The 13,139-nt window shown below is 53.5% G+C and overlaps 1 protein-coding gene across 2 annotated transcripts; it reads right to left on the bottom strand.

Moving 5' to 3' along the window:
• Positions 1–650: 650 nt before the first annotated feature.
• Positions 651–13,126, bottom strand: ACAD10 (acyl-CoA dehydrogenase family member 10). Of its 2 annotated transcripts, XM_027652088.1 has the most exons (15): positions 13,052–13,126; positions 12,257–12,455; positions 11,498–11,646; positions 10,533–10,727; positions 8,835–8,993; positions 7,854–8,013; positions 7,331–7,478; positions 6,953–7,021; positions 6,022–6,203; positions 5,372–5,522; positions 4,381–4,526; positions 3,689–3,862; positions 2,670–3,001; positions 1,168–1,233; positions 651–918 (listed from the first exon to the last, which is right to left on the bottom strand). In XM_027652088.1, exons 2-15 carry the CDS (start codon positions 12,414–12,416, stop codon positions 841–843), a joined length of 2,169 nt encoding a protein of 722 aa, XP_027507889.1. In that variant the 5' UTR covers positions 12,417–12,455; positions 13,052–13,126; the 3' UTR covers positions 651–840. The 2 variants fall into 2 exon arrangements, with proteins under 2 accessions (XP_027507889.1, XP_027507891.1); XM_027652090.1 differs by lacking the exon at positions 1,168–1,233.
• Positions 13,127–13,139: the final 13 nt, after the last annotated feature.

The raw sequence follows: 13,139 nt of genomic DNA, 5'->3' as shown, positions 1-13,139 counted from the left end.
AAAGATGAGAAGGTGGGAGGTGCAGAAGCCAAGTGCCTGCTTGGCTGGGCAGATCCAGGCTCAGATAGAGGCTCCCTCCTTCTTCCACAGCAGAGCCAAGTGCCTGAGGTTGAGGTGGAATTTCACCCCAGAGCCTGGGAGACTCCAAAGCTCAGGTTACCAGCTTCCCTACACTCCACAGTCCTGGTGTTGGGCAGCCAGCATGGCCACCCCAGGGCTCCTGGAAGTGCCCTTTGTGTCCCTGAGAGCAGGGATGTGGTGCCCACCTATGGCAGGTGGATGTGGCCTTGTGAAAGCGGGCTGTGAGGCTGTGCCCACGCTGGAGGAGCTGGAGAATCCAAAGAACTGTGCCCATCACTTTAATATTGAACTAATACCACACATAAAGAACCTGGAATTACCACGATTGTTCCCACAGTTCTCCCCTTGCTCTGGCCTCCCTGAAGTACTGAAATCCCCCCTTGATCCAGACTGCATCCTCTATGATCCCCGAAGAGACCCAGAGAGACCCACTGCAGTCACGGGACAACAGAGTCCTCCAAATTCCAGGGGCCAGGCACTGTCTCAGCTCCAGAGTCTCCCTTGAATCCAGAGTCCTTGAGGTCATTCCTGACCAACTCTCCCTGCTGCAGGACTGACTCTCTGCAGCCTCATGGTCCAAGGATGGATTTTGCCCCATATTGAGCTGGGCAATAAAGGCACTGAGCACAGATAACAACAAACAGCACTGGAATTAGGAAGCTCACAGGCTGCCCTTAGCACAAGGGCCTCTCCTGTGCCACAGTGGATGGTTTAGTTTTCCATCCGAGTCTCCAAAGGACTGGGACCCTCATGGGACCCTCAGCCAGACGTGGAGCTCAGGTCCAAGGGAAGCACCAGGCTGGGATCTGCACTGGGGAGATGTTCTGCTCCAGAGACCTGTGGGAGAGTGAGATCAGAGCCCAGCTGGGCACAGAAAGGGCTGCAGGACCAGGGCAGGATGGCAGGGAGTGCCCTGGGAACACAGTGCTGGGGAAACATCCTCCTGGGAGCCCCACAGGACAAATCACCCCTCATGCTCACAGGCCCCATGCTGCAGTGGGATGGAGGAGGCCCTAGGAGGGAGGGGGGGGTCCCTGTTTTGTTTTTTTGAGTCAGGGAAGGCTCAAGCATTAGGTATCTGCTCACCTGGCTGCCCTGATCCATGGCCTGTACAGCCACTAGAGCCTCTGCTTTGGTCCTGGCACGCTCTGCCTGGGGGAAGAGTATTATTATTATTATTATTATTATTATTATTATTATTATTATTAAGACACATTAATAATGTGTCTGATGACCCTGATGCCCCTCTGATAGCCAGTCTGAGGGAGAAACTGAACTCCTCTGGGCAGGATCTCCCCGGAGAACTGTGGGGACGGGCAACCTTTGGGACCAGCAGGCAAAGTCTGCTGGCTCCTGGTGTGGGATAGGGCAGGATCAGCTGAGATCCTGCCCTGTTCAGCCAGGAGTGCCTCAGCCAAGGGCTGCCAAGCTCCCAGGAATAAACTCATCCCAGCAGTGCCAGCTGGCACACAGCAGCCTTGTCCGTGCCCTTGGCCCTTGCCCAGCCCAGGAGCACTGTGGCAATTCCAGGCCAGGAATATTTGGCTGTTTAACCCTTCTCTGCATTATCTTTCTGCTGCAGGCAGCAAGACTCCTCCCCTGGCTTTCACAACACTCTTCCACAGCAAAGGTTGGCAGTGCAGGGACGATGCCAAGGGAAAGAGCAGTGGGATGGATGGGGAGATGGCAGGGATGAGGGGACTCCGTGGTCCCACACACAGGCAGCAGTGTCTCCACAAGCCCCAGGCATGGAGTAGAGAGAGTGTGACTGTTCTGATGTTTGGCAAAAATGAGTATTTATAAGAAAGGTGAGGAGATCTGCTCATCCCAGCACTCCCAAATTCCCCACAACTGCTGCTTCCCTGCCCTTCCCACCTTCCCAGCAGATCAGCTGCTAAGCACTCTGAAACACTGGGGTTTGCTGGTTTCTGCCAGAGCACAAGGAAATGCTTTGGAAGGGCAGAACAACAGATGGGATATGTTTTTGGCAGCTAAAAGGTAGTTAAATAACCCATTAGAATTTGATAAAGCCACTAGAATAGTTGAGAGTATAATCTCAGTGGCAGCCCAAGGGTGGGGATGTTTGCTTTCATTCACACTGAATGAGAGCTGTGGAGGTACAAGCAGCTCCCTGACCTTCTGAGGGACCTCTCAAGGAAGCACCAGAGGGACACTATGAAGGGAATTAGCTCACTCTTTCCCATAGAGAGTCAGCAGCGAGGCCTCCCTGATCAGGGACAGGGAACAAGCAGCCATCTCCTCCCTGGATTGGTAGGTTGGAAAGCCCAAGCCCAGCCAAGCTCTGGACACACCATCAGCACTGATGGCGGGACTTGGTGGAGCAGCACCAGTAATTACAGCTGGGCTGGCATTAATCTGCTCCCCTTGGAAGGGTGTTCCAGCTTATGAAATCACTGTTTACCAGGATATGAACTCTGTTACAGCCATGGGAACCCAATCCCTTTCCTCCAAGCCACTGGATTCTGTGAGTGCCAAATGTCTGATGTGATCAGGAGAGCAAGGGCAGAGGCCACGACCCCCACCCTGGGGCAGGTGCAGCAGAGCAGCTCCAGGGGGGAAGATCTCACCTGCAGTTCTGGCAGAGCACGTGGAGTCCATTGGGCTGGGAACTCAGAAAGCCCCACTGTATTTTCCAGCTTGCAGTGAAGATCCTGGGCCATCCCCAAGGGGCTGATGGGAGGAATGACCAAGGGAACCTTGGGCACAGGACGTGGCCAGGTGCTGTAACTCCTGCTGGGAAATGGCCCTCGCCCGGCCCAGGTGCTGGAATGTCGTGCAAGCAGCTTTGTCGGGGGGAGGCTCTCAAACACACGGAATCCTTCCTTTATGGCAAACTCCCAAGCCAGGTCAGCCACAAACTCTGCATCCTGAGGGCTGCTGTCACCTTGGGCTGGGCTGCCTGGGGACAAGAGAGCAGGACTTGTTTCAAAGAGCCATTTCTTATGTAGTCACATCCCAAACAGCACCATGTGCCCTCATCTGGGACAGCCCACAAAACCCTCTCAAAGGGATGTGAAAATAACATCCCGTTTTTCTCTGCTAAGGGTTCCAAGGCCAGAACTGTTGTGTGCAGATGAACAGCACGAGAGTTCCCACCACCTCCCTGTTCCCGAGCCCTTGGACGAGGCTGGTGCTGAGTTTGAAGGTCTGAGAGCTCCACCTGTAGGACACGGCTTTGAGCTCTCAACCGTGAAAGAGGAGACCTCACAGCAACCTCTGATCCACACAAACAGGAGCAGACTGTGCTGGAGCAGGGAGGCAGCCCTGTGCTTTGCAGGACACTATTCCCATCCCTCTGGAACACACATCACTGGATGTCTGCTTCCCGGCCGCTCATCAGTGAAACAAGATCTCTCATTCTGAGCCCTCATTTCCCACAAGAGCTCTGTGCTGTAAGCACAAGAGTGTGCCAGACATGCCACACTTTGCTGTAGCACTTGGAATTTCAGAGTTCTCCGGATTTCCCAGCCCGGAGCGCCCAAACCCTGCTGGTCTGACCTCCCTGGCTCAGAGAGGGAGCTCTCCCCAGAGCTGTGCTGTGTCTGTGCCCTGTGCAGGGCAGAGCTGCCCTGGCTGGGCTCCTCACCTGCCGCACAGCGCTGGTGCCGCCCCTGCAACGCCACGGCCAGGCGGAAAAAGGCAAAGGCCATGTAGAAATTCCAGTTCTCCGGGAGCTCCACTCCCATGTGGCCGCAGTACATCTGGGAATACTCCTCTGCCGTGGGAACTCCCAGCTGCCTCAAATCACACTTCCTCAAGCCTGGAAGGTGTGAAGGGGTGACAGTGAGTCAGCTGACAGAGAGGAGCTCACAGCTCCCTAGGGATGACATGAGACCTGTGGCAGAGCCAGGCAGCTTCCATGGAGGCACCTGTACCCATCCAGGACCTGCACTGGGGCTGGCTCCATACAGAACTCTGGGGTTGGACACCAGCCCGTGCAGGTGAAGTGCACACAGGGCAGTTCTCTTGGTGAGGGTGAGACTGTGAAAGCCGTGACTGACAGATTCCTCCTCAATGATGGAAGAATTTTTCTCTCAGTTTAACCCTAAATTACTCCTTTTAACAAGTGTATAATTGTGGACAAACTGTTCCTGGTGTGGTTCGCAGCTTTCCCACCCAAAAGAGTTGCCCAGCTTCAGAGCTGATGCGAGAGGGCAAGCTATGCAAACCCAGAGCCCCTTGCAGTGAGCCCAGGTGCCAGGGCTCCCAGGGCACAGCTAATCTGTTCTGAGCTCTGTTCCTCTCTCTGTGTCACACTGGCTTTGCCCCTCTCTGTACCTCTCCGAGCACTAAAGTGAGGTGGCAGGAAATAGGCCATGCAGCTATTCGCCAAATCAGAGAAGGGATCTCCTAGAGCTGCAAACTTCCAGCCAAGGACAGCAAGGACTTCTGGCCTGTCTGGATGAAAGACCAGGTGGTCCATCCTGTATCAGAGGGAAAAAGAGATCAGAAAAGTCTCCAGAGGGGGGAAAAAAATCCCAGTGCTCAGCAGCAGTAGGTGCTTTCCAGTGTTCTTCACTCTCTTCAAAAATTGCCAAGTCCTCTGGGAGGCTGCACAAGTGGAACATTAAATTTCTACAAGCAGAGGACAGAGGTTACTCAGTAGTGAACTCCCTGGTTAATGATGAAATGAATTGTGCTTTGGAGAGTGAAACCAAGTTAGTCAGAGCTTCAGATCATCATCAAATGTTACAGGACAGGCTAATCATAAACTGAAGCACACAGGTTACTGTCCAGGGGATGCTCTGGTCACTTTAAAGGCACATAGCCACTGCAGACCCTGCTCTGCCACGTGCTGTAGATCCTACACAGCCCTCACCAGTCTGAGCCCCAGGAGAGGGCAGGACTCCCCTAGGGAGCAGCCACAGTGGGCAGCCACCCTTCCAGGGGCAGAGAGCTCCTGCAGCTTTGAGGGAAGGAGCCTTGGGCCAGACCTGGCATACACCTCCAATGCAGGCCTATAGCCCTGGCAGGACCCAGCCAGGGGCTGGCAGCACAGAGGCATCACTCAGCACCCCTCCCCGCTGTCCCAGCCACCCCACTCCATGACTGCACCAGGGCTGATTTTTGGGTATTGCAGAAACAGCTGATGATCCTCCAGTGTTACACCAGTGTTTGCAGCAGTTGGGTGAAGAAACTCTCGATCTCATTCCCTGGGGGATGCTGAACCTGACCCAAGCCCAGCTTTTGGACTGCTCTAAAGCTGTTTGTGTGTCACTTTACACTCCCTGTCCCTCTCTCCTGCCTGGGATGTGCTCCAGGGCAGTACCTGAAATCACCATGTACCAGTGTTGTCTTCTGAGACTCTGGAAAATGCAGAGGCAGCCACTGGATGAGTCTCTCCATCGCTGGGATAATGTGAGTTTCCATAGCTCGGTACTGCTTTGTCCAGGTCTCAACTTGCTGCTGAATGTAATTACCTGGAACAGGGAAAAGGAACTGGCACAAAGAGGCTTCAAAAGGGATGCAGAAAAAGTCCAACAGCCAAGCAGAACTCAGTCCAGCACCCTGAGTTTAACTGCAATTTCCAGGGGTCTTGTACATTGTTAACTGGGCACTGGATTTAATCTGATCCTGGACAAATCTGATCTCCACCAGATCCAGGAAGCTGAGCTGGCTCTGCTGAGGCACTGGAGGAGCTGAGGAGGTTTGGTCAGAAATGGCAGCAAGCAAGTTCCTCCTGCAAATAAGTTACTCCATAGTGCAGCTTGTGTTCATGGCAGGAAGCTCTGGGAACTCCTTACAGGAAACACTGACTGGAGGATCTAAATAGCTCTCCAAGCCCTCCCACCACACCTGGGGATGCAGACACTGGGCTGCCCTTTCCCTTTCCCCACTGCCCCCAGTTTGGCCCATCCAGCCTATCCCTTGAAATGCTGACACACAGGAGGACATGGAGGATCCCTGGCCTCCTCTCACCGTGCTCCCCAAGGTCCTGCAGCCTGGCTGCCCTGAGGTCCACGCCGTGGATCCTGGCGAGGACATGGCTCATGGCGCGGTACCGGGCCTGGCGCTGGTGGGGCGGCAGCGCCGGCAGGGACACGTCGTGGTGGACACGGCCAGGGCAGAGCTCCATCACGTAGAAAGGTGAGCCAAGGGTGCTGGGAAAGCAAGGGGGAACTGATGGGACTGAGTTCATCCTGCTACTGCCACCTCTCAAAGCTCACCCGCCCCCTGAACATGGATAGGGGAAGAGCAGCCTCAGCAGCACCTGAGCACTCACCTGAGCCCCGCCCAGGCTGGTGTGCAGTGGCACAGGGCTGTGCCATGATCAGCCCTGGTCCCTCCAGCTCCTGGAAGCTGAGCTTGGAGGTTCCAGCAGCAGCCCTTTCCCTGCCTCCCTGCAGTGGGTGTGGAGCTGGGCTGTCAGGCTGCGCACAAACACCAGGAATGCTGGACACACATTTAACTGCAGTGCAGAGACTGTTCCTGCAACCAGCAGAGATCTGAGCTGCCTGCAGGCTATGAGGGGTGTCCTGGTCACAGATTTGCTGCTGTCATGGCTGTCTGAGGTCTGGCAGTTTGAAAAAACCCCTCTTCATTGCAAACCTGAGCACACTGAGTCAGCAGGAAGCCCTAAAACATTGTTTTATAACTGCTTTTCAGAGGGAGCATTTTGATTAATTGCTAAAAAAGGACACATCTAAACCAAGCCAAATAAAAGTGTTTCTGTCCTTTGAACCTCTAGAGGCTCCTCCAGCCCCAGACATGGCAAATGCTAACTACACCAATGCACTCTGTGAGCTCTGGTTCCTTCTCTCCTCTCCTCATGTTTGGGGGAATTTGGGTGCAGTTGTCAAGCACAGAGCAAAAGCTGGGATCAGGAACAGGATCCCAGGGCCAGGATTACCTGCTGTCCTCGCAGAGAGCAAGTACAGTGGGAACAGGAACACCAGCTTCAGAGAGAGCCTTCAGGAGCCTGCCAGATGAGTCAGAGAGCTGGGTCAGCACAGGGAGGCAGGAGGGAATCAGTACTGGAACATACCCTTGTAGGCAGACACACACATCAGAGTCCTGTGCTCAGTGTTAAATACACTACAATAACACAGCTGGGGTGGGTGAAAGAAGAGCACCCAAGCCTTCATATGGCCCACAGTCCTGGGATCTGTGCAACACTCTGAAAAACAAGGGGAGATCACAAATGATCCCCCCTAAAAGTCCTGCAGCTCTGTTGCTGAGCACACCTTGCAGCAGGACCCCTCCCATGTGAGGCATGGCTGCCTCTCACCTGTATTCCCTTGGGACAGCAGGGCCTGAGGGACTGGGGCTGTCAGGAGGCTCCTTCTCCTTCTTCAGCACCAGCAAACGATCCCCAAACTTGACCAAAAAGCTCCGGGTGGACTCTCTGTGGTCAAACTGCCGTAACTCCAGAGGGCCTGAGAGTTGGGAGCAGAGGCTCAGCACTTCTCCAGGTTTTACAGCCCCTTCCTGCACCTGGGTCTGAGATCCCACTCTGTGTCCCAAACCCCTGGGAGTAGCTCATAGATGGCTTACAGGACAAGAATATTCCTGGCATCTCTTTGGCAACTTGTGCTCAACAACCCCCCCCCCCAAATGAGGACGTCCTAAAATCCTGTTTCCCATTTCTGGGAAACAGTTATGGATCACTGAAAGCTGTATGCCTGTACTGTTTGAAGATTAAGAGCCTTTCATTATTATTACTTTTCAATCCATCTGTCATATGATGGAAAAAGCCAATGGCTCCAGAATATCCAGGCTTTCCAACTGAAGGGCCAAACCCACTGTGATACCTGTTGGGTGGGCACCCAGAACATTTTCAAGGTACTTTTGCAGTTGATCCTTTGGGATTTCCATGCCTGGTCCCACTGAGTGAGTATAGGGGACAAACCCTCGCAAAGGAAATCCCAGATGGGTTTCCAGCTCTTTGAGTGCTGCCTCCAGATCATCGACCTGAAAGCAGGAGGGAGAGAGAAACACTGGTGGAGGATAAAATTTCACGGGAAAGAAAGAGCCCTGCACAGTTGTGATGCATTTATCTGTGAGTCCAATGGTACTGATCCACTGACAGCAATTCATGGGTCATTCCCTGACCCACTGACTCACAGCAATTCATGGGTCATTCCCTGATTCACTGACACACAGGAATTCACATATCATTCCCTGCCAACGTGGAGCTTCCCGCCTTGGTCTCTGTCCTGGACATGTACCTGTGATGGTGGCATAGGCACTGTGAGCCTGGGATAAGAGCTGGAATTCCCTGTGTGCAGTCCAGGGGAGCAGAGTTCACTCTTCCCACCAGTCCCACTCTTGTCCTTCCCCCAGTGGTCCCCCCACCAAAGTAAAACCCCCCCGTGCTCACTGTCCCCAAAGCCTGGGGGCAACCTGTCAGTCCCAGCTGACACATCCCTGAGGCCTCAGAGCTTCCAGGAATTCATTACATAGGGCTTATTTTCTCCCATCAGGTGGATGTGGTTGGCTCAGCCGTAGGGTTGGGGCTGTTTCTCCCATAGGGAACTGAGGAACAGAAAGGAGAAGCGACTTCTCCAAGGTTCCACTGGCTGTAGGGTTTGGAGCTGGGAATGAAACAGAGCAGTGCAGACTCTGCCAGTAATCCCTACTTTAACCCCGCCACATCCTGCAGGAACAAGGACAGGATGGAACAAAAGGCTTGGCAAGATGAATCAGGCACTGCCACTGAAAATATGGAGCCGTTCAAGCCAAACAGCTCCAAATCCATCCTCAAATCCCGCCCTGGATGAGTTGCTTTGTACCTTCACTGTTTTCATGCCAAGCTGGGCTGCTGCCTCCAGGTTGTGGCTGCTGCTGTCGAGGACAATGGATTCCTGGGGCTGGACACCCAAGCGCTCCAGGCACAGCCTGTAAATCCTGGGATCTGGCCAGTGAATTCCTTCCTGATGGGAGTCAACCACCTACAGCAACACCAAATGGATTATGGATGAGCCTGCTGGGACCACAGACAGCTGTGCAGTGTTGGGAATGGAGATGGGAGGGTGGGAAATGGAAATGGAGGTGGGTGGGTGGGAAAGAGACTGACAGTCTAATTAACGTGAGGGATAAAGGACACGGAACGAGGGCCTGCAGCTGGATGGGACGTGATTCCAGTGACTGTGTGGGTGCCAACTGCCTTGGCTGTGGCTCTTCAGCTCAAATCAGCTGAACAGGATCAGCCAGTCCTTGGATGGAAGATATCCAACGAGATGTCCCCATGTGGGAGACTCACTGGGTATCCCAGGCCAATTGCTAAATGCTGTCCAAGGAAGCCTTGGATGGGAGCACCTTCCAGCTCTGCACCCACCAACCACCCCAAACCAACCCTGACAGCAGCTGAAGTGTTGACCACAACCATCCACCCAAATCTGGATCAAAAAAGTGTTGAGTCAGTCTCTGAACTCCCACGACCATGAGCAATCCAAGCACTGTTTCCTCCCTGCTTTGATAACACTCCAGGAATAAATATTAATCCACTGGATGGATATAAAGCCAACAGTAATGGAAATCCACATTCAATTATTTTTTCCCCACTAATTGCTGTTGCCTGCTGTTCCAAAGTACCACACACACATGGGCTGTGACATGGAGAGGTTATTGAAGTGCTTTGAAACACCCTGTGGTGACAATCACACAGACATCCCACCAGAGCATCACCCACTGCACCAGTGTCACCAGGAACACACAGAAAGCTGAGCCAATAATGGCATAATGTTGATAAGATGACTTTAAACAGTCACAGGTTTTAAATGTATTAATATGACTCTTCCTCTCATATTTTGTTGTCTTAAGGTTATAAAACAAGCTTTAAACTCCTGAAATTCAAAGATTTGAGCGGGGCACACAAAAAAAAGCAAATTTTCTGTCATGCTGAGCCAAGTCCTCGTGTGCAAATGGTGCCACTGGAACCAGCCTTGAGGTTCATAGAGAATCTTCTGTGTCATCTCTGCAAAGGTGAGGTGTGTTGGGAAGGAGGGCTCTGCTAGGAGAGGGGTCTGTGCTGGGAGAGGGGTCTCTTCCTGCTCCTCAGCTCACACAGATTGGCATGTTGGGGTACTGGGTTTTTTTGTAGTGTAGGGGATGTTTTGCAATTCTTTGAAGAGTCCTTGCTCTTTCAAAGCTTTTTTGTTTAAAGAAGGCAGGGGCACTGGGTAATAACATTTATTTTTGTGTGGCGTTCCAGCTTCCAAGTCCTGCATTGAAATCACTGCCTGTGCCTGTTACACAGAGACTGTGGTTGTGTGGGCACTCTGATTTTCCAGAGTCACTCAGCCCCTCTCCAGGGCCCAGTCCCTCCAGGAAAGGTTTTCCCAGGCTCTTACACTGCTCTCTATCTGCCTACACCTGCTGCTGGTGCTGTTCACTTGGTACCTGCATGGAAAGAATTCCAGTCTGAGATTGAGGAGCAGAGCCACATTTAGGATCCAGCAGAGCCACATTCAGGATCCATCCAGCCTTACCACGTCGAAGTGCCGTCGATCCAGGGCCAGGAACCTCCCTCCCTTCCCCAGGGATGAGCTGTTGCTGAGCAGAGCTGCCTTAAGCCCTTCTGCCCGGACACACCGAGCTGCTTCTGCCATTGTGGGGAGCTGTTTTATCATCTCAGCCCGGATTAAGTCCCAGAGAAAAGAGTCCACTGGAACACAGACATCTGCCTAAGAAACCAGAGAAACCCCAGGAATGATAATTAGCCATAAATGGGTTTTAAGCAGGGATGAAAATAAAAGCGGTTGGGTGGGTAGGTTGCCTGATCACCTTATCTTGCTGTCCTACTTCCTCTGGCAGCAGGAGGCAGGCAGGGGATATCCCAGCTACATGGCTTTGCCCAAATAAACAAGTGTTCTCACATTACTGATTCTACAGAGGCAGCAGAGGAGATACAGGGCTGATTTTGGGAAAGGGAAATGCACTGGGACTGTGCCTGCCATGGGATCAAGGCAAACAGTGACTGGGGAGGAACCTGCAGTTTACACTGTTTCAAAAGGATGTTATTCCAAGAGGATTCTTGCTCTGTGTCCCTGGGGCTGTGGTGGAGGAGCTTCTACTGATCTGAGAATCCTCCCTGGAGACTACGGTCTCCATCCCTCCTGTCCATGTATGAACTGACAGTCAAAGCCTCCCAGCTGCTTTCTGACTCTGATTTCTCACCTGGGCTGATCCAAGAGGTGTCTTGAAATCAGAAAGTTATGAAAGAAGCTGATGGAAATTAAGGGAAATTTATCTGCCTGCCCTGCTCAGGTATCAGGGTGATGATGGCAGTCAAAATCTGCCCTGCTCAGACAGCAAGGCTTCCTAGATGGAAAATCCAGACCTTTCCAGCACAGGATTTCTCTTCCAAGCTCCTCCTTCCTCACTGAACCACCACAGCATCCCATTTCCATGCAGCCAGGAAGCACAAGGAGAGGAGGAGGAGGGATTGGCTTACAATCTCAAAGCACTGCTGTCCTAATTCCTGCAGGAACTCCACAGCTGTCAGCTCTCCTCTGGAATACCTCTGGGAGGGACTGTTCTCCCCTCCGGACAGCAGGGCTTGCTGGATGGTGCCAGCTGGAATACAATTCTGGGCCTCCCAGTCTACAGGGAGAGAAATGAAAAAGCCAGGGAAGAGCATGTAATGGCATCTTCAGAACTGGGAAATCAGCTTGGAACCCTCTGAGGTGGATCCATGGCCCACGAGGATGGATGTGCTGGACTGGGGTAATGGACCCAGCACACAGGGAAGGGTTTGGCATTCCAAGAACTGCAGCACCTCATCCCTGGTTTTGGTGTGGTATCTTTGGAGGGTTCCTAAAGGTGCTCAAGGACTGCATCAACCTTGGGTGGTATCAGCTGGTGGCACTACAGGACAGTTTCATTACCAAGTGGGTTCAGGGTGGGTACTGTCACCTCTATGACTTTTGATGGCACTCATCATCTGGGGTGTCTCATGAGAACCAGGGGAGGGTCAGGTTGGATCTCAGGAAAAGGTTCTTCCCCCAGAGGGTGACTGGGCACTGAACAGGCTCCCCGGGGAATGGTCACAGCCCCGAGGCTGCCAGAGCTCAAGGAGCGTTTGGACAACGCTCTGAGGGACAGGGTGGGATTGTTGGGATGTCCTGGGCAGGGCCAGAGGGTGGACTGGATGATCCTTGGGGGTCCCTCCCAACTGAGGACATCCCATGAGCTCAGGACTGGGAGCACACACCTGTGGCTGTGCTGTGGGGGTCTGGGAGCAGGACCCCGCTCTCCTCAAAGATCACGGCCCTGTAATGGCTCCGCCTGGATCCGTGGCACCGGATCAGCCCCCGCGGGAGCTGCTGGATCCTGACACGGAGCAGGGCATGGGCACAGCTCCTCAGGAACATCCTGAGACACAGGGGGGTCCAGGGAAACTCAGAGCTGGCCTGGTCAGAGGAGAGAGAATAGGGCACAAATAGACAATTAGAGGGGTGAATGTTTATTCATGGAATCGTTAGGGTTGGAAGAGACATCCAAAATAAGTCCAACCTCTGACCAAACCCCACCAGCCCCACTAATCCATATGGCAAATTGCCACCTCCACTCGTGTTTTGGACACTCCCAGGGATGGGGACTTGGGGACTCCACCCTGGGCAGCCACTGAGGTATTCATTAATCACACACACTAATTGCTAATCAGTAATTGGAGCAGGTAGGGGTCCCAGGAAAACAGGGGGCAGGACAAAAGGAAGCGGCCTCAAGCTGTGCCAGGGCAGGTTCAGGCTGGGCATCAGGTAGAATTTCCTCATGGAAAGGGTTGTCAGGCATTGGAAGGGGCTGCACAGGGAGGTGGTGGAGTCTCCATCTCTGGAGGTGACCAAGGAACGCCTGGACGTGGCACTCAGTGCTCTGGTGACAAGATGGTGCTGGATCCCAGGTCGGCCTCGATGCTCCCGGAGCTCTTTCCCACCCCGAATTCCCCGAATTGTACCCAGTCCCAGCACCGCCGCCGCTCGGGCTCCCCCTTCTCGCGAGAACATACCCGCCTCTCGCGAGACCCCCCGCGGCCCCTCAGCCCCCGCTCTCGCTCCTCCGGTGCCGGCGCGGCCCCGCCGCCGTGACGTCACGGC

This window comes from Corapipo altera, unplaced genomic scaffold, assembly GCF_003945725.1.
Source record: "Corapipo altera isolate COAL_440 unplaced genomic scaffold, ASM394572v1 67, whole genome shotgun sequence".
Lineage (NCBI taxonomy): Eukaryota > Metazoa > Chordata > Aves > Passeriformes > Pipridae > Corapipo > Corapipo altera.
This window is presented reverse-complemented; position numbering and strand designations above follow the sequence as displayed.

What these genes read in the sequence shown, in the direction of transcription:
- ACAD10 (XM_027652088.1), bottom strand. Translation starts at nt 12,416, where the DNA reads ATGTTCCTGAGGAGCTGTGCCCATGCCCTGCTCCGTGTCAGGATCCAG. An exon ending in GACAGCAGTGCTTTGAGATT is followed by an intron (nt 10,728 to 11,497) that starts GTAAGCCAATCC and finishes CTGGTTTCTTAG; the next exon opens with GCAGATGTCTGTGTTCCAGT. An exon ending in ATCGACGGCACTTCGACGTG is followed by an intron (nt 8,994 to 10,532) that starts GTAAGGCTGGAT and finishes GTGTTGCTGTAG; the next exon opens with GTGGTTGACTCCCATCAGGA.